At 40.2% G+C, this 19423-nt stretch overlaps 1 protein-coding gene across 1 annotated transcript; it reads left to right on the top strand.

Moving 5' to 3' along the window:
• The first annotated feature begins 1244 nt into the window (after positions 1-1244).
• Positions 1245-12386, top strand: LOC149083452 (pancreatic triacylglycerol lipase-like). The gene is made up of 10 exons (XM_089236940.1): positions 1245-1618; positions 7324-7607; positions 8390-8536; positions 8680-8788; positions 9419-9535; positions 9635-9751; positions 9910-10173; positions 10298-10418; positions 10511-10711; positions 12186-12386. Exons 1-10 carry the CDS (start codon positions 1468-1470, stop codon positions 12280-12282), a joined length of 1608 nt encoding a protein of 535 aa, XP_089093066.1. The 5' UTR covers positions 1245-1467; the 3' UTR covers positions 12283-12386.
• The last annotated feature ends 7037 nt before the right edge of the window (positions 12387-19423 follow it).

Genomic DNA, 19423 nt, shown 5'->3' with positions numbered 1-19423 from the left:
CTGAAATTACACTATAAACGTTTGATCAAAGATATTTGACAAAACTTTAAAAAAACCAACCAATGAGCCTATTGGATAATACATTTGCTCGAATGTAACCAATACATTTATTGGTTGCATTTTTGAAGTTTTGTAAAAGAACTTTTATAAATCTTTTATAGTGTAATCCCGGCTAACGCCAGGCTTTCACGGGAAATCAGCAAAACTTCTAACCGGCCACTTACTAACTTGCGTACTAATTTGTAAAGCAAAAAATTAGAAAAATATATAAGTCCAATCCCCGGGTCGCTGCTGCCCTTTCATTTATAGAGGAAATGCATGGGTATATTATAGAGCATGAGTCTCCAACTGGTGTTCCGCGGAACCCTATGGTTCCGTGACAGTTTTTTTGAGGTCCCGCATGATCAAACGGCACAGCAGCTTTACAAATCTCGGAATCCGAAAAGCTTTCAAAGAAGAAAACTTTCTTATTGCTGATAACTCGCAAAGCTATTCTTTATTTTGAATTTTAACGAGCTAGTGTCGTTCAAATAAAATCTCTAAAAGAAGTGAGGATTCCTGAATTGCAGGTGTACTTTACGGGACATCCAGGATCAGCTCAACGCACGAGTTCCACTCGAGCATTGCACAGGGACCTCATTTAGCTTCCATGACAAGATCGATCTGGCGCAATGATTTATTTCAATAAATATATAAATTCAGTTGAGGATATCAAAGCTCTTCTCACATTTTTCCCTGGGACTATGATTCTGTAGGAACACACTTTTTTTGGATAAATATTCAAAAATTTGAGTTCCGTAGAACAACCTCATTATCATCAAGGGTTCCACGAAACAGTCTCATAACTACCAAGAGTTTAACGAGAAGTTTTACTATGGAAATCCTGCTATAGAGGTGCCCAAAAAAATTTTGTTTTCCGCAACTAGCCTCTGAATGCTTCGTCTTGGCTGTACATAATTATGTTTAATGTTTTGAGTGAACATAGTCATATAAGAAAAATGTATTTTTAATGTTCGTAAATTTTTATATTGTCTGTATATAATTAATTCTACTTCATAAAAAAAAAAGTCGCGGAATATATTCTTATCTCTTTCGATGGATATTCCGCGTGAGTTTTTCCAAACTTTATTGATGTAACCGATTCCGGTTTTTATAAAAATAGGGCACTGGCATCAGAGGCATCATCGCTAGACATTTTCGGTTTCGTGACCAAAATAAATTTCGGGTTTCGGCCTAGATACTCGAACAGAGAACACAGACCTTATCGGCAGTCACGTGAAATAAATAACACTATAGAACTCATCCGTGAACTTGACCGAAACGGTGTCTTGTCAATGCACGTTGGCGATACTTCTGATGACTTCTGCTTGTGTACACAACGGTTTTCCTCTGAATGAAATCATCAATCTTAACCGACATTTAATTTAACTTATTCCTTAAATATTTGTTTGTTAGTCTAAATGATCAATGAGGAAGAACCCTATATTTTCGAATATCCCGTACGTCCTTTTGTTCAGTGTATTTGTCTACCGGTTGGAATTCGGATTGGGTATCGTTATACGTTTCCAACAGAGTGGAAGTTCTGCCGTTTTCAATTACACCTCTGGGGGACTCACGAGTGAGTATTGAGAATCTAAATTACACATATAACTATATTACATATTCACAAAAAAATTGTTTAGAATAATATTCTACATTTTTTTTAAAATTTCTAATTGTAATCTGTTCAATAATATATTTATCTTTATGTATATACTGTATTTATATTCATATTGTGAATTATATTTGAATTTATGAAGAGCCGAAGAAAAGGAAAACTGACAGCTGAATCTGGTAGTGTGACCACATGGTTAAAGTACTTGTGGTGTCAACAAATGTAGTCCTAGATTTGAATACTACGTAATGAAATGTTATTCTTATAATCAGTAATTCTCCCAAACGATGCAACGTGACATCCTTTGCTATCGTGAGATCGATCGGGAGTACTGCTAGATTTCAGGAACAGTGCCATATCGAGAATAGACACTAGGTCTGTGCGATGTGTCCCGCAAATTATGAGCATCACAAAGATTCTTGATATCCGTGCCTCGAGGTACTTGAACTTCCTTGGGTTTATAGGAATGTAAAAGTTTTGGGGTGCCCCTGCTGTAAAATCTGGCTAGAGCAGTGGTTCTTTACCAGGAATCCACGGAGCATGAGGATGGGTGAGAAAACAATCAACTATCATTGTTTTTACATTGCTATATACTGAATGTTATTTTGTGAATGGGTCAGTAGTTTTCATTTAATTGGCACAGGGGGTACATGGACTCCATTGTTATTGGCATAAAGCGCCGGTGGAACCATTGGCGTATGCAGGAGGGGGGGATTTGGAGTTCTACCCCCCCCCCCCCGAACCAAGATTATAGTGTTATTTTACAAGAAAAAACGTAAACACCCCCCCCCCCACCCGGTCAGAAGGAAAAAAAATCGGAAACCCCCCTCGAGAAAAATCTGCGTACGCCTATGCGTGGAACACAAAAGGTTAAAAACCGTTGGTCTAGAGCAGTGGTTCCGAATCTGTGATCCATACCTCGACCTAATCGGGGTTTCCAGGATAGGTCATTCAAATCCATTAACATCCAGGGATTTTGAGCTATGGGTCACGACCCGAACCTCTGATTCGCAGGAGCTTCCGAGATGGGTCGTACATATCAACTTATAGCCATTGATCTTTGAACTATGGGTCCTGACCCAAATTTGATTCGCGAGGGCTTCGAGATGTGTCGTATAAACCCACTTACAGGCAGGGATTTTTGAGCTATGGGTCACGGCTCAAACCACTGATTCGCAGGGTCTTTAGAGATGGGTCGTAACCCACTAACAATCAGAGGACATTGATCTATGCATCGCGACCGTAACTAGATTTGCGGGGGCCTGGAGATAAGTCGTGCAAACCTATTTACGGCCAGGGATTCTTGAGCTATGGGCCACGATCCAAACCTCTGATTCGCATTTTCGCCTCTGCCTACAAACCCACTAACGAACGGGAACTCTTGAACTATGGGAAATCATGTGAAACTATTCAAACATGTGATAAAGCATCTCCCCATTCATATAAATCCAAGCATTTATTCCCCACTGTTTCTTCAACAAATTACATTTTGCCAAAAAAAAATCCAAATACGAAGATACAATATGAGTTATCAATTGAGTTAAAATAGTTTAAGATAATACATTCATAGATCTTGAATTTTTATATATATTATCAGGCCTACTCAAATCAGTTTTTTTTTTCGAACCGGGCTTTTGGGCTATAATATCACTTTTGTGGGCCATGTACGAGATAATTAAATATTTTACCGACCAAATTTGATACTTATTTCATTAACTGAAAACAATGAAATACTTTGTTTTTTCAATGCTTTGCGGGTCGCATAATATTTCTCTAATGGACTTGAGCGGCACTATAATCATTTATAAAAGGTGAAAATTATAATTCAAGTCATACAACATTCGAGACCTTTTCTCACTCCCCCTCAAAAAAAAAAAAATGCCGATTAAATTCATTGTAAATGTCATTTCAGCTATATAATTATATGATTCTCTCTCTCTCTTTTCTTCCTTTCGACATGATAAAACATGCAACTGAATTATTATGTTAATTCAGTTGCATGTTTAATGTTATGTTAATTCAACATGCAATTAATTATGCCAGTTAACCTATGAGTTTTGGCCAAAGTGAAATAATATGGTTTAGTTGATTGCAGGATTTTTTCGATGGCCTAGTGATCTTCGATATTTATTAATAGGTGATCAGTAAAATATTCAGAATTACTATGAAAAATGTATGATTTTTTTTCAATGCATATGTTCATTTGATCATTTTTGTCGCACCACGGTCATTTTCTGCACACGAGCGCAATTAGACCAGGACCTACAATTTATTGCCGATTCCGAACGGCAGCCTTTTTTCATAATCTCCGAGAGGGTGGTGCGCTAACCCCTCGATGATGCAATGTAAATGTGAAAAATCCGTTATTATACATAATAACTGGTTATTATGCATAATCACCAAGCATTTTGGTAAGTTTTATAAATTTCCCTGAATTTATCACTTTTACCGGTGATTATGCATAATATCCAAACTTCGCGTCGTTGATAAACATGATAAATCGTACTTTGTGATATACTATACATGTTAATTCACACATGTATTGTACTCATTGATATCGGGGTACACCCCATTATATCGGGGTACGATCGTAAAATTTGTTATTATTATATCGTGGTCCGACTATATTCATCACACATACTCCTCCTCCTCTTCCAGAACATCGCCCGCCGCTCTGTATCAACGAAGAGATACAAGCAGGCGATCATCATACATAGTAGACATTAGGAATTTTTTTCATATTTATCACATTCACCAATTATACTAAGGTATGATGCATAATTACAGATAAAGGCGACAAATTTCAAGTAGTTATTGAATTTACTAACGGCATTTGGTTTTATTATGCATAATCACCGGTAAAAGTGATAATGATTTCAGTATTTATCAAATTTACCAGCGACACATGGTTATTGTACATATTCACGGTAAAAGTGATAAATTTATGCGTAACAACCGATTTATATGACATTTTCCGTAGCATATATATATATACCATGGATTACACGCAATAACCTTTGGGATTTACGTATCATTTAACAATAGAACCACGTGACAGAAAATGATACGGAAGTTCCATTTCCTTCAACGTTGCTTCAAAGTTCCTTTTTCTGATTAAGAACATCTTGTGTAAATAAAAATAATAATAAAAACTTCCTGTTCAACATTGAATATTTATATTGTTATCGAATTATTGGCACTAATTTTGTTGAAAATAACAGCTCAAAAAATTGGCGGATGCCACGAGGCTTACGGACATAAGTTTATAACAACGTACACACTTTAAAACAAACAAATTCGGCGGAATATGAAACAAAAGAAATCAAAATACCATTCAAACATGTACAATGAGCACATAAATTACAAATAAAAATGTAAAAGTGCTGTAAAACCTTAATAATAAATGTTGAAATCTCAAAATAACAATAGACATAAAAATTCAAAATTTAATGGATAACGCTTTATGAAATCACATTTGCATTACATTACATTTGCATGTTCATTTATCAGTTTAACGAAAAAGGAAGATATTCTTGTATATTGCATTGTTTTTTTTTTTTGAATAATCGGACCTGGCTATATATAAAAAAACGTTTATTCTTTTTCTTCTATTGAATATACAACTTCATTTATTCACATATTTCTTTTCCAACCCATTTCTCCCCGAATAGCAGAAGGAATTCTCGAATGTCTCATGCTATTCTGGATGTTGATCTAATGATGGAGATATTACGTCAATGGATCCGTAACAATACTAATTGTATGTTTTCTTTCAACTTGTGTTGGGGTGTGTCTGAAATGAAAATTTCTGGAAAGGCTGGTCTCAAGCCATATGCCCTTTATCGATCGAGAAAGTTCTTCACCTACGTTGCACAACTTCACGCACGTTATTGAAAGAGACTGATGGTATCTTGGGAGCGAAAAGAGGAAAGAGGAAGTTCGTCAATTTTTTCCTGAAATATCTTCATGATACGACAACATAATGCTTACTGTAGACAATGATCTAAACGTCAGTAAAAATTTTGAAAAATCAAGGATTCGTAAAACACAGTAACAGTAATAAGACGCGGTTTTTGAAAAAAAAAAAAAAAATTCAAAAAGAATAGGAATTTGCTTACATGGTGAAAAACATCTGCTGTTTTCCAACGCATGCAATGACATATGTTTGAAAGAAATGTAAATGTTCTGGTAGTAGATATTTTTATTTAAAAAAAAAACATTTTCTGTAAAATTGCTACTGCGTATAAAATTGCTTAAGAATTGTCTTCATAATGTTTCCATTGCTTGCCGTAGACACGTTATCAGTGCCATCCAGTTCCTCCGTGGATATATAAGCAGGGCCTAATTCTCATCCTATGTTCGGGCCCTGGGTCAGGGCCGTAACTATGATTTTTGCCGCCCGGGACGAACATTATTTTGCTTCCCCACACCTTTAAATTTATATGATTTTGTAACGGTGTTCTTCGTTCCCACATGAAACTGCCATCCCCCTAAATTTAGCTGCCCGGTGTCCCTCCCTCTAGTTACGGCCTGCCTTAAGTTAACGAGAATTTTTTGGGGCTTCTTATACATAGTTCTATTGTAACACAGTATATAGGGGGGTGGAAAAATCGTAAAATTATATCTAGGTGCCTGAAAAATTTTTAGGTGCTTTTTACCCGAAAAAATAAAAGTAAAAAAATTAATGCTTCTTTTCAGGGCATAGTGGACCCTCCTTCATGTTCACAGGTATATGCTGTTATTAATTCCAAATATTTTGTGCTGCTCTCAGCATGCAATTTGGTAAAGTTTTAGGCGCCAATACCATGGAGACCTGGCGTCTGGGATTTAGAAGGCTGAGTTTGGGAGCGGTAGCCCAGGTCGATAAGATACTCGCCTAAAGTACCAAAGGATGTTTAGAGGTGTCGCGATAGTTCGATACCCGGTTCGTCCTTGTCAGAACACTTTCCTGATACAGGGGTACAACAGAAACGGTGATATGACCGCAGAAAAAAACTGCTACCGCAGAGAGACCCCCATCGAAGGGTTAGCGCACCACCCTCTCGATGAGTATAAAAACAAGCCTGCCCTTCGGAATCGGCAATAAATTGTAGGTCCCGGTCTAATTAGCTCTCGTGTGCAGAAAATGACAGTGGTGTGACAAAAATGATCATCAAATGATCGAACTGAGTTCTGAATCATCATATATTGCAGGTTCTGACCCTCGAATGGTTTCGAAAACCCTCTGTTTAAAAGACCCTCTCACGTTCATAAATATCATATTTTCAATTTCAGCTTTTTCAAACTGTCTTTACCTCCTCAAACGTAAACAAATTTGGCAATATCTTACGGGAGGGGGAATTATAGATAAGCTCAAACGATTTCACTTTGGCAGTATTCAAGGAACAGGTCCGGAACTAATGTATAACAGCAGGGCAACTATATATATATATGAGGCAACTCACACTAGCGTCACGTTTTAGAGGGACAAGAAACAGTACTACTACAACTACTTAACCGTGCACGTACCTCGTACACATTCCTTTGCGGAACTTCTAACGAATCAGTACATGCTTGAATGCGTGTTCTGAGTGTATGTACTAATTAGTAATAAGTACGTAAAATATTGTGTATATGTTTTACTGAATTAAACTTTTGGGACACAATATGATTATCAGATGCTCTTCCAGTATCGCTGGGGAATGATGACAAGTGCATGCCTGATCTAGGCTGCTTCAACGCCGGCCCTCCTTTTTTCCATCCTCTGCATCGCCCAGTGAGCGTCTTGCCTCAAGACAGAGTAGATGTGGCCACCGCATTCCTGTTGTACACGAGGGACAACCCAAACATCTTCCAGTTCCTGAGGGCAGGGGAACCTTCAACGATACTGAACTCGAAGTACCGGCTTCGACGAGAAACAAAAATCATCGTACCGGGATGGATGGACAGCTTGAAAGTGTCGAACTGGATGCAGGTGAGCGCTAAAAATACTAAGATTATGTTCTGGAAGTTAAGGGGGTTAAGGGGGTTCTTAACCATCTGCGACCCAAAACCAACGACATCATCGTCGACCAAACTCATCTCACGACCCATCGACCAATTTTATACATTTGAAAGCTGTAATTAAATATATTTCTGATTAACAAAATTTTCGTTTTTCAAAATTAGTGAAATCAGTCCAGGCCATCATAGCAAATGGACCAAGGAGGGCCTGAGTCTAAGACCTCAAATCGAGAAAGGGCTTTAAATTATTGAAAGCTTTTTCAAGAAGTCTGAAATTATTTCTTTCCTTCATTGTGAATTTTCACTAATTCTTAAATTTTTCTTTCCTGAATTCTGAATTTTCGCTAATTCTAAATTTATTTCTCTTTCTTAAATTTTGAATTTTCATTTATCCTCCACAAATAACGTGTCATTCCTGATGCTGACTTCCCCCTAAAAGTACTGTATATGAAATCAGGAGCTCAAGAGGGCACCAAAAATATCCGGGTCCTAGCCCAGGCTACCGAATTCGTTGAGATGCCTCTGAAACCAGTAGTGCAATAAATGGATTCAGAATCGCATTGTATGTGGGTTCGTACGACCCATCTCAGGAAGCCCTGCCACCCAAGTTTGTGTCACGATTCCACAGCTAAGAACCACTGATCTAGAGATATTAGTTTAAAATTTTTCAACTTCTCTCACAAATTCAAAAATACTGCATATTAGGAAGAACTGTATGAATATCGTATAAATGTACAATATTGTTTTACGCAGGACGTCAAAGACGCTTTCTTGAACTACGCCGATTGCAACGTGATTGTAGTAGATTGGAGCAAAACTAATGGCATACCATTCGCTGTGGCAGTCGCCAACACGCGGGTCGTGGGAGCCGAGATCGCTCTTCTAGTCAATTTTCTGCAGGTTTGCTCGCTTACGTTATATTTCCTCATCATATAAATGTAATACGGTACCGAGTCTTTCTATTTACTGCGATAAAATTACACGGGACAATAAAATATATTCGGTTTTAACAATTCTTAATTTTGTGCACATTACTCTACAAGGATTCGTTCGATTGTGATCCTGGTCTATTCCATGTCATTGGCCACAGCCTCGGAACAGAAATCGCTGGTTACGCTGGGGAGAGGATAAACGACCTCGGTCGGATAACAGGTTCATACCTTTCTACTATATACAGGGTGCATAGGTAACAGGGCGCATGGAATTTTGTAAACCGTTGATCCTAGAGACATACTTCCAATTAGAAAAAGTATCCAAATAACGTGTAGTATTCAGATATGTCATTCACGTTGCAAGGGGTTGTGTAGTTACTAAAATAAAAATGTTATCTTTTTTTATACGAACACCCTGAGCTCAAAAAACCCAATCAGAATCTTGCTGTCGTGTCACTCCTGATGCCAACAAAAAAAAACAAGAATTCCACGTTGCCAAGTGTAATATTCACTGAGATATTTGAATTCGAAAAATAGAGGAAAGTTGAGAAAAAACAGCATTAAATGCGTTTAAAGCGCTCTGTTACCTATGCACCTTGTATACACTACATAAAAAAGTTGTTGAATTTTTTTTTGTTTCAATTCGTCTATGTTTTATAATATTGTATAGAAATATTATATTCATATTCAGGGAAAAAGTAATTAAAAAAATAAATACAGTATTTATTTTGCGAAACTGAAGAACATGCATCAAAATGCTGAAGAAAAGCTTATACTGAGCTTATACTTATACATAACGCTGAGGTCGAACAACGGTATATGCATTACGTGCGTTATTTCTTTCTTGCAGCACTAGATCCCGCTGGCCCCCACTTCAGAAAAGTTGCACCAGCCGTACGGTTAGATCCTGGAGACGCAGTATTTGTAGATGCCATACACACCGAATCCAGTGATAGCGATCATGAAGGTTGGTACAACATCAGAAAAAAAAATTGTGTGTTCAGCAGAAATACTAGAAGACTAATCGTGGCTTTTATGTACTTATTATTATTCTCACTCATTACAGCTCCGAGCCGCTTTGAACAAACTGGACACATTGACTTCTATCCGAACGGTGGACAAGTCCAACCAGGATGTCCGAAATCGATTCTCGAAACATTCGCCAAGCAAGGCGTATTAGAAGGTATAGATTCTAATACTCGCGATAGTAAATGACCAATGATACACTGGGTATGGCTCTCGCTTCGGACCCTCTAACAAATTGATCATTTTAATGATTTATAAATATCTCTATTATGAAAAGAATAATTTTCATATCAGTTTTCTTCTCGTATTTGACAGGGACGCGTAACCTCATAGTTTGCGACCATTATCGGGTCATAGATTATTTCATCGCCACGATACCGAACCACTACGGATGTAGGCCAGTCGGGGTGGCCTGCGATTCCTGGCAGAGCTTCGTGGAAGGCAAGTGCTCAAACTGCGGTGTCGAGGGTGAGCTATGCGCAGCGATGGGGTACCAAGCAGAAACTCGAAAAGACCTGATAAAGAAATATTCTCCGAGAAAGTTCTATCTCTTCACTAGTCCGCATCCACCTTTCTGTGGTAAGTACTAAAAACGTATTGCACTTATTTTAAATCAAGTTGATTTTGTACAAAACATGTAGAGCCTAATACAAGTTTGTATTAAATGGAAATTCATACATTGTCTTTTTCTTATCTTGCGCAGTGCAGCAATACCACGTCTCAGTCCGCCTGAACTCGGTGTCGTCGGGTGCACCGTTGATTGGCAATTTATATGTTACGCTGGTCGGTAAATTTGGATCTGTGCCGTGTTATGTAAATGAGAGGTATGCATTCTTTTGAACGGTCATGCCGTATCTTGGTGGATTTAGCATAAATTGTGAGCTGATTTCACCGTCTTTAATTTCATGAAATTAAGGAATGGATTGCTCGTCTCGGGAAAATTCTACAGAGCGATCGCGACCTCCGAAGAAGATATAGATGTGGAGAGCATTGTGTTTCGATGGACTTGCGCGACGCTTCGACTGGGCGAGAACATAATCGTCGACATCAGTTATCCGAATGCTTGCAAACTGACCCTTCACAGTATCAAGGTGACGACGTTCAAAGCTAATCCAAGGCAAGTGCGGAAATATATTTCATTAAACAGTTAGTTTTCTCTAAATTTTCCGTTATCAAACTATTGAAAATACTGTACACATATATAATAATCTATTCAATCTGTTTCGTTAAGCTGGCCACTTGCGACTCAACCATTTTTGATCACGTGATATAACAGGGATCTACTGTCAGGGGCGTCGGAAGTTTTTGAAACTTGTGGGTGCTACCGTCTTGATCTTTACATAGAGAATTCTGGTATTTGGATCAATTTAAGATATGCAGACCCATGCCATAAATTACCGAGGGTGCACAAGCACCCACAGCATTTTCGGCTTCGACACCGCTGCCTGAAACAATGAATTATATTCTTAAACAAATTATATTCTTGTTCCCTAGAATATAATTTCTGGATCACGAATCTCATCTACTTTGATTACCATTCCCACGGTCGTGGTCGACTTTGTTACGTATTGGTTTAACTTATCCGCGGATAAGTCGCTGGCATTGTAAGCAATTGTGAGCTTTGGCGTGAGTTAGGTCCGACCGTCCATGTACGGTCTCGTTCAGAGCACGAGCTCCAAGGAAAGATTGAAATATTCGTTGCCTCTAGTCTAGTGCGTTCACCCGGAAAGTCCAAGGACATGGGTTCGATTCCCCGCAGGGGCAGTTGAATTTTCTCTGTTTCCAAAATATATCTTCGTATCAGCCAGCTGTTAAAAACCTTTGTATGGATAGCGGAGAGTGACATCATCCTCGAATATACACATACATGGTAAAATATTATATACAATACTCATAAAGAATAGTTATGGTTGTCTTATTCTAAGTATGTTCTGATCTTGGATATAACCACACACCCTTATAGGAAACCAAAAACCGATTTCTGAATCAATTCAGGGGTGTTCAGACCCATGCCATAAATTGCCGAGGCCGCTCAAGCACCCACAGCAGCCCCGGCTCTGACGCCACTGTCCACCAGTGTTATCCGAAAATAAGGTTTTGAAGAGTAATTTCACTACTCTCCAAAATTTTAAGGAGTAATTTTGTAAAACGAGGGCTATTACTTTTATTATGAAAAAAAGAGAAAAAAAATTCCACAAAAATAAAATTACTTGCAATTCCAAGAACTATTTTCCACTCCTCTACGAAATTTGAGGGGGCAAATTGAATTTTTATGCGTGAATCGCGTCTAGATGCGTATTGGCGAACGCTGTTGTCTACTGTTGTGGTTTTTCATAAGAATTCTCTATGGATGTTTCATCATCCTTCGTTTCGCTTCCGTTACATCGGTTCCCCGATGATATCAGTGCCACAAGAAAATATTTCAAAAGCTATTTCTCAAATATCCTCATGAATAATTAAAATGTTATCAAACAAACGAAGAAAAGTTATTTTCTTATACGTCGACTCGACTCTATTTTCTTTATATATATGTATCTGGAATTTTCAATCAATAATGTTATTCTTTTTTTATTATTATTATTATTTTACAGTCCAGAGAAAGATTCTTTAATATTCTGTGGGCCACAATCATATGTGAAACCTGATGTGGATTTGGAACTCGGCGAAGAATCAAAATGTCCTTTCTAATATGTATTGAAAGATAGAGACAATCACGGACCGTATCAAAATCCGTCAGCAAAGAACAACAGACTGAGAACAGCCATCCTCTCAAATTAAACAGGAAAAACAATTATGCTGCAATTTTTACTGAAAATCATTTTGAAGAAAGTGTTTTTTCCTTATTGCACATTATTATGTTATGTTATTTTAATAGAAGCATAGTGTGTGTGTGTGTGTGTGTTTAGCATAGTTATGTGGCCCGCTCTGTTTTTTTCACACTATAAATTCACTATAAAAGAACCCGTTAAATGTTTGACCTGAGGGCCCGCACAAGATCCCAGTCTAGGGTCTAGGGGCCCTGTTCTAGGATATTGGGAACATGAGGGGACCCCCCCCCCCCCCAGATTGTCAATGGTGGAGCCGTTGACGGGCACGGAACAATTTTAATCTTTTCTTTTTGTTTTTCCACACTATAAGTTTACTATAGCTGGGCTCAGGGTCGGCGCCAGGCATGAGGCGACGAGGTGGCAACTAGGTTGACATAATTACAGGGGGTAGCATTTTTACGATACGTTTATTATGACGGTGCTTTCACTCTTGCGCAAATTTTTATACAATACTTTTCAACGTTGAAATGCTATTCAACACTCTTTACGATTCATTGCTAAATTCATTCCAACACACCTCTTTTCTTGCACTTAGAAAAATACCAACTATCTCTAGAGAAGGTGGTTTCTGAAAAAAATTAGGTTCCTTCTCTCTTTTGTTAAGGATCTTTCCACTCTTTATCAACACTTTTCCAATTGACTTTCTTGTCTTTAATTGAATACCCCAGCACAGGTTTGGGTACCATGTTCATCTTCCCACAAATGCCTCTTTCAGCCATGCTAGAAGTATCTCTAATGTGGCGCTGTTTGGTTCCGGATTGTTCTGACGGCAATGTTCTCCGGAATGTTCATTTCTGTATACCTATATCTGTTCTTTATTTCTCTCAGGGGTCTCCAACTTAAATTTTCTCGCGGAACCCTTGGTGCAATAATCTCATGAGGCTGTTCAACAGAACTTTTGAATAAAATTTTTAATATTTATCCAAAAAGTGTATCCCTACTGCTGTCTCAACGACATCATAGCCCTAGGGCAAAATGAAAGAGGGTCTAGCAGCACCTCTTCATTTACATATTTATTGCATAAATCATTGTGCCAGATCTTATCGTGGAAGCTAAGCTCTTATTCAACTGTGTCCTTGCAGAGCCTCCACAAACGGTCCGGGGGTCCGAGATCATACTAATCAGATGCTATTTCTTTTTCAAATTAGAAGACCGTGTGAAGAGTCTGACCTGGGGACCCACCAAAGATCTCGGCATAGGGGGCCCTACTGCGGGATGTGGAACGCCGTTCCGTGCCCGGTTGAACTCATGGCGGGAACTCACGAGGTTTCAGTCCTGTAAGCCAATTGGGAGGCACATGCACGAATCAAGAGATTTTATTATACCATCATCAGACGAAAAACACCCATACAAGAACTCGTACATATGGCTTCAACTGAAATAATTATGATGCAATGATTAGCATCATAATCATGGGGTGTTCATCTGCGTTGTCGGTGAATACAGTAAAACCTCTCTTTTGCGGACACCGGCGAGACAAAAAAATTCGTCTGTAAAATAGGGTTGACCGTCTGTTTTATCGTCTGTAAAATCAGGTGTTCGAAATGCATACTTCATCATACGCGGGAAAATTACCATTTGGCAGTAGAAAGAGGAGTGACCGCATCTGAGGGGGGAAGTCCGTCAATAGTGGGTTTTACTGTATTTCCTGAGTACGAAATCAAGCATCTATTCTCAATGTGGCCCCTAAAAGGAGGAGACCCGGGACAAACCTCATTGGTGTTTTTCTCTTCTACATACACTATGAAGGGGTGCCCACCAACGTCTTAGAGGTGCGCAAACTTTATAATAAACACGATAAGAGCGGATTTTATAATTGCTTTGTTTTTATTTACGACGTCTTTTTACCACATACAAATAGTAACAGTTAAAATTCCGAGACAAATCTAACTAATTAATAATTATTACTGTTTAAAAAATATTTAATGATATCATATCATATTGCTTTTTTTATACGGTACATAACCAAAATCTAGTTGTTAATTTTCAATCGAAGAATTGTAACAGTTTCATTTGATAGGTGGCAGAAGAGGTTCCACTTCATCGATGTTTTTCCACATGTAACACAGCGCGATTCTAAATCCATGGGACAAACTTTAAGAGATGATAGTTTAAGAGGCGAAACTTGAGACACAAGAGAGGCCACAATGTAACATTATTCGCTCTCCTTGGTGCTGAACAAAGTGGCATTAAGCAGTGAACCATCTTAACGCATGGGTCCACCCGGGAACGGGGACTCAAGAGAAGCGGGGGCCCCCAAAAAATGAGATCCAGTCGAAATTTTCTAGAATTCATCATGTAGGAGCTCAGAAAAACCACTTGGTCTGGGGGTTCGTGATCCTCCGTTCCCCGATCTTATAAGCTGGGGCATCCGGGGCAGTTATTTTTCTTAATTTTTTCCTTTTTAAGGGCCCCCAAGAAAATATCTGCCCCGGTGCCCCGAGAAGGTACGCTACGGCCATGAACCCCCATAAGGGCATTGCTGACAGGGCTCCAGCACTGGGGACCTGTTTTTTCATGCAATAAGTTCACTATAGAAGGGCCCGTGAAAAGTCTAGCTTGGGGTTCCTGCTGCAGGATGTGGGGGTCATTGCTCAGTGCTGCTTTGCTACTGCATTGTTCAAGACGCTCTTAAGAAGGAAGGTCCTGGCATTAAGAGCTAAGCAAAGCTGTATTAAGTTTCAAGTGGCTTTGGAGCTGAACACTGAGTTCAGGGATGGTAACCTCGTCAAGCGAATTTGCGAAGTGCCAGGGGATTTGCGCCCAGTCCTGCCCTCAAGGCGATAACAGCGGCTTACAAAACGCCTGGCGGGCTGAAGAAGCTAATTTTTCCCTCGAAAATTTCCCTTTTCACTAAATTTTCCCATACATTCTGAAAATTCTGCTGCCATCTATCAGTGGAAATATGTAGTCAAGTATTTTTCCCTACAAAAGCATTGTTTTATTACGCGTCAGCATCGAGGAGGGGGAAGAGGTTTCGGATTTGCTGACTTTTGATGACAAGGGGGAGGGGGTTTGAGGTTGCTTACGTCATCAACCACCCCTTTTTGAAGATATGAAATATTCTAAGCTGCTGACAATAAAAATAAAAATTCAATAAAAATTCTTTAGTTTGATGAACTCCCAAAATTTCCCATGTGGACCAATTTTTCCCACGAATATGGGAAATTTCCTAGGACTTTTACCATCACTGACTGAGCTTAGTGGAGCTGAATAACGAATTGCATGATTTTTGCTGCCATCTAATGTAAAAGAAAGTAAATAATAATAAGAAAAACTGCTATAAAGAATGATACATGCTGCCATCTATTTAAAACTAGAAAAAAATATTTTTCTCAAATATACTCTATGTTTGCACACCTTCCTGCCTGGCCCCAGTGGTGTATTTACAGGGGGGGGCTGAGCGGGCCATAGCCCAGGGCGGCAAATTCGGAGGGGCGGCGAATTTTGGATCATAGAAAGAGGGGAGAGAAAAACTTTTTTTTCAAATTCACGTTTCATAAACGTGTAGAAATGCCATGTGTCATTTCTATAGTAAATAATATATAATTATTATATAAACAATATATATAAACTGAAGAGCAAAAAAAACTGGTACAGGCATGCGTATGCAAATAAAGAGATATGGAACCAATCAGAGTACGGCGCTGCGGTCGGCATCGCCTATATAACACAACAAGTGTCTGGCATAGTTGTTAGATCGATTACTGCAGCTACAATGGCAGGTTATCGAGATTTCAGTGAGTTTGAACGTGGTGTTATAGTCGGCGCACGAGAGATGGGACATAGCATCTCCGAGGTAGCAATGAAATTTGGATTTTCACGTACGACCATTTCACGAGTGCACCGTGAATATCGGGAATCCGGTAAAAAATTAAATCTACGTCATCGCTGCGGCCGGAAAAAGACCATGCAAGAACGGGACCAACGACGACTGACGAGAATCATTAAACGTGACAGACGTGCAACCCTTCCTCAAATTGCTGCAGATTTCAATGCTGGGCCATCAACAAGTGTCAGCGTGCGAACCATTCAACGAAACATCATCGATATGGGTTTTCGGAGCCGAAGGCCCACTCGTGCACCCTTGGTGACTGCACGACACAAAGCTTTACGCCTCGCCTGGGCCCGACAACACCGACATTGGACTGTTGAGGACTGGAAACACGTTGCCTGGTCTGACGAGTCTCGGTTCCAATTGCTTCGAGCTGATGGACGTGTACGGGTATGGAGACAACCTCATGAATCCATGGACCCTACATGTCAACAGGGGACTGTTAAAGCTGGTGGAGGCTCTGTGATGGTATGGGGCGTGTGCAGTTGGCGTGATATGGGACCCCTGATACGTCTAGATACGACTCTGACAGGTGACAGGTACATAAGCATCCTGTCTGATCACCTGCACCCATTCATGTCCATTGTGCATTCCGACGGACTTGGACAATTTCAGCAGGACAATACGACACCCCACACGTCCAGAATTGCTACAAAGTGGCTCCAGGAGCACTCTTCTGACTTTAGACACTTCCGCTGGCCCCCTAAATCCCCAGACATGAACATTATTGAACATATCTGGGATGCCTTGCAACGTGCTGTTCAGAAGAGAACTCCACCCCCTCTTACTCCTACGGATTTATGGACAGCCCTGCAGAATTCATGGTGTCAGTTACCTCCAGCACTACTTCAGACATTAGTCGAGTCCATGCCACGTCGTGTTGCGGCACTTCTGCGGGGTTTTTTTAGTTTATTAAGAAAAGTTTATACTTGTAACCCCCTTTTCAATTTTACAACGAATAAAATCGATTGCCCCACATCCAGTAGCGGACACCAATACGCAGATTTTTAATGGGGGACCCAGACTGGATTTATCTCGGGCTTCCGCTGTTGCAAATTCTACTCTGTTAAAGAACGGAAAAGAATGAGATTCATTCATGGGCCCCAAAATGAAACCTGTAAACATGGAGCCCCAGACTTGGAAGCTTGTTGGACATCCCCCCTCTGCGAGAGCCATGAAAATTTTTTATTTGTATTCATTATACCAACGAATAAAATCCAGGGCCCCAACCAATTACCCGGGACACCATTTCGCATAATTTTAGTGGGGCGTCAGACTGGCTTTATCTCGGGCTTCCGCTGTTGCAAATTCTACAATGTTAAACAAAAAAATCAATGAGACTCATCCAGAGCCCCCCGAAATGGAACCTGCCAACTTTTCGGGGGGTTTCATCACCCCTCCAGGTAGGGGCCCCGACCTGGAGGCGTGGGGGGATGGATGGGAGGGGGGTAAAAAAGTTAGACTGGAATGGGAGGGACGGCAAAATTTGTATAGCCCACAGGCGGCAAAAACATAAATACGGTTCTGCCTGGCCCACGAGAAATGTGCAAAACTGATGGCTCCAACAAGGGTTGGACTAAGAGGAGCAAGGACCCTTAGACTGGGATCTTTTGTGCCCCCCCCCCCAGACCAGACTTTCACAGGTCCCTTCATAATGAATTTATAGCGTGAAAAAAAAGTGATGGTAATTATCATCACTTTTTTTTCAGCCCTGGGCCCCATTGCTCTAGCCCTGTCAGCCCATTACCTCCTAGAGACGTATCTCCAGGAGGTAATGGTCAGCCCCCATCCTTGTGGGGGACATGGACAGGACTCCAACCCGAATGCCGGGACAATTTTTATCATTTTGGTTTTTTTCTATACCGTAAATTCACTATGGGACCCGTGAAAATCCGGCTGTGGGCCCACCAAAGGTTCCAGAAGCTGCTGCGAGATATGGGGGCCATGCAAAAACTATCTAATATAAAATCACAAACTCGAAAAGTGCTCGTTTTTATGCAACGGAAACAGGTTACGAGTTTGGGTCAAGAATTCATTCAACTTCTGAACGTATCGGGTACCGTTTCACCTATTGGGATCACGTTACAATTATGTACAGTCAAACCCCGATATAACGCCACCATTTGCCTCGCAGATTTCTGGCGCTTCATGACGAGTTTGGCGTTTATCGAATAACAAATTAACATGTGTAATGCCTAGATATAGAAGATTTGTTCACCGAAAAACTTTGGCGCTATATCGGGGGTGCTACAACGGGGTTCGAGTGTATATATCATCAGTGCTCACAACAGACAGGGTCCAGGCAGATACCTTCATAGAGAAGTTGACACGTTTTATTTCGAGGAGCCTTTGATGAAACTCATTTTTGCTTTAACATTGAAAAATTTGCAATAGCAGAAGTCCGAGATAAATCCAGTCTGGGAGAGCTCACTGAAAATATTAGAATTGGGTCCCGGGTCCTTGGTTGAGGGCCCCGGTTTTTATTTGTCGGTAAAATGAATACAAGTGAAAATTTTTTGTGGTGGAGAAACTCACCAAGAAGACCAACGCGCCAATAAATTTTGAGAAGATCGTTGACTCACTGTTCCCATTGTAAAACATTTTATTACCTTTTCCCGCTCCATGCGCCTCGAATGCTCTATCTATCGTCCCGTTAAGAACCGTCGGACTATCCGCCATGGACCCCATCATCTTCAAGGAAGGGCCCCTAGGCTGGAATCTTTAACTGGCCCCCTCCAAGCCGGGCCGTCTTAAGAGAATCGTTGGCCCTCGAGCGAGTCAAATTGGTTTTTCTGATTCCCTACCTGGAAAATTCTCGAAAAATTAAAATACTTTCAGTTTTTTTGAGGCTCCTCTTCTCTTGAGGCTTCCAGGCCGTGCCCGGGTGGGTCCTTGCGTTAAGATGGCATTGCTCCCCCCACAAGCAGGGCCGTCTTAAGAGCATCATGGGCCCCCGGGCCAAGTGATTTTTCTGAGGCCCTACCAGACAAATTCTTCAAAATTTCCGCCTTTTCCTTTTTTGTGAGGCCCTCTCTTCTCTTGAGGCTCCCGGGCCGTGCCTGGGTGGGCCCATGCCTTACTGCCGTCTTAAGGCCAGACGTTGCACGATCGCATGGAAAAAAAATGATGTTAATTATTCCGGGCTCTTGTGCTGGAGTTCTATCAG

Source organism: Pholcus phalangioides, unplaced genomic scaffold (assembly GCF_987345545.1).
Source record: "Pholcus phalangioides strain wild (caught in Gottingen) unplaced genomic scaffold, Ppha-v1.0 ptg000009l_1, whole genome shotgun sequence".
Lineage (NCBI taxonomy): Eukaryota > Metazoa > Arthropoda > Arachnida > Araneae > Pholcidae > Pholcus > Pholcus phalangioides.
This window is presented reverse-complemented; position numbering and strand designations above follow the sequence as displayed.

Excerpts from the sequence above, each read along its gene's own strand:
- LOC149083452 (XM_089236940.1), top strand. The coding sequence starts at position 1,468 with ATGAGGAAGAACCCTATATTTTCGAATATCCCGTACGTCCTTTTGTTC. Across the intron at positions 1,619-7,323 it reads CACCTCTGGGGGACTCACGA|TATCGCTGGGGAATGATGAC; the intron begins GTGAGTATTGAG and ends ATGCTCTTCCAG. Across the intron at positions 10,174-10,297 it reads TCCGCATCCACCTTTCTGTG|TGCAGCAATACCACGTCTCA; the intron begins GTAAGTACTAAA and ends TATCTTGCGCAG.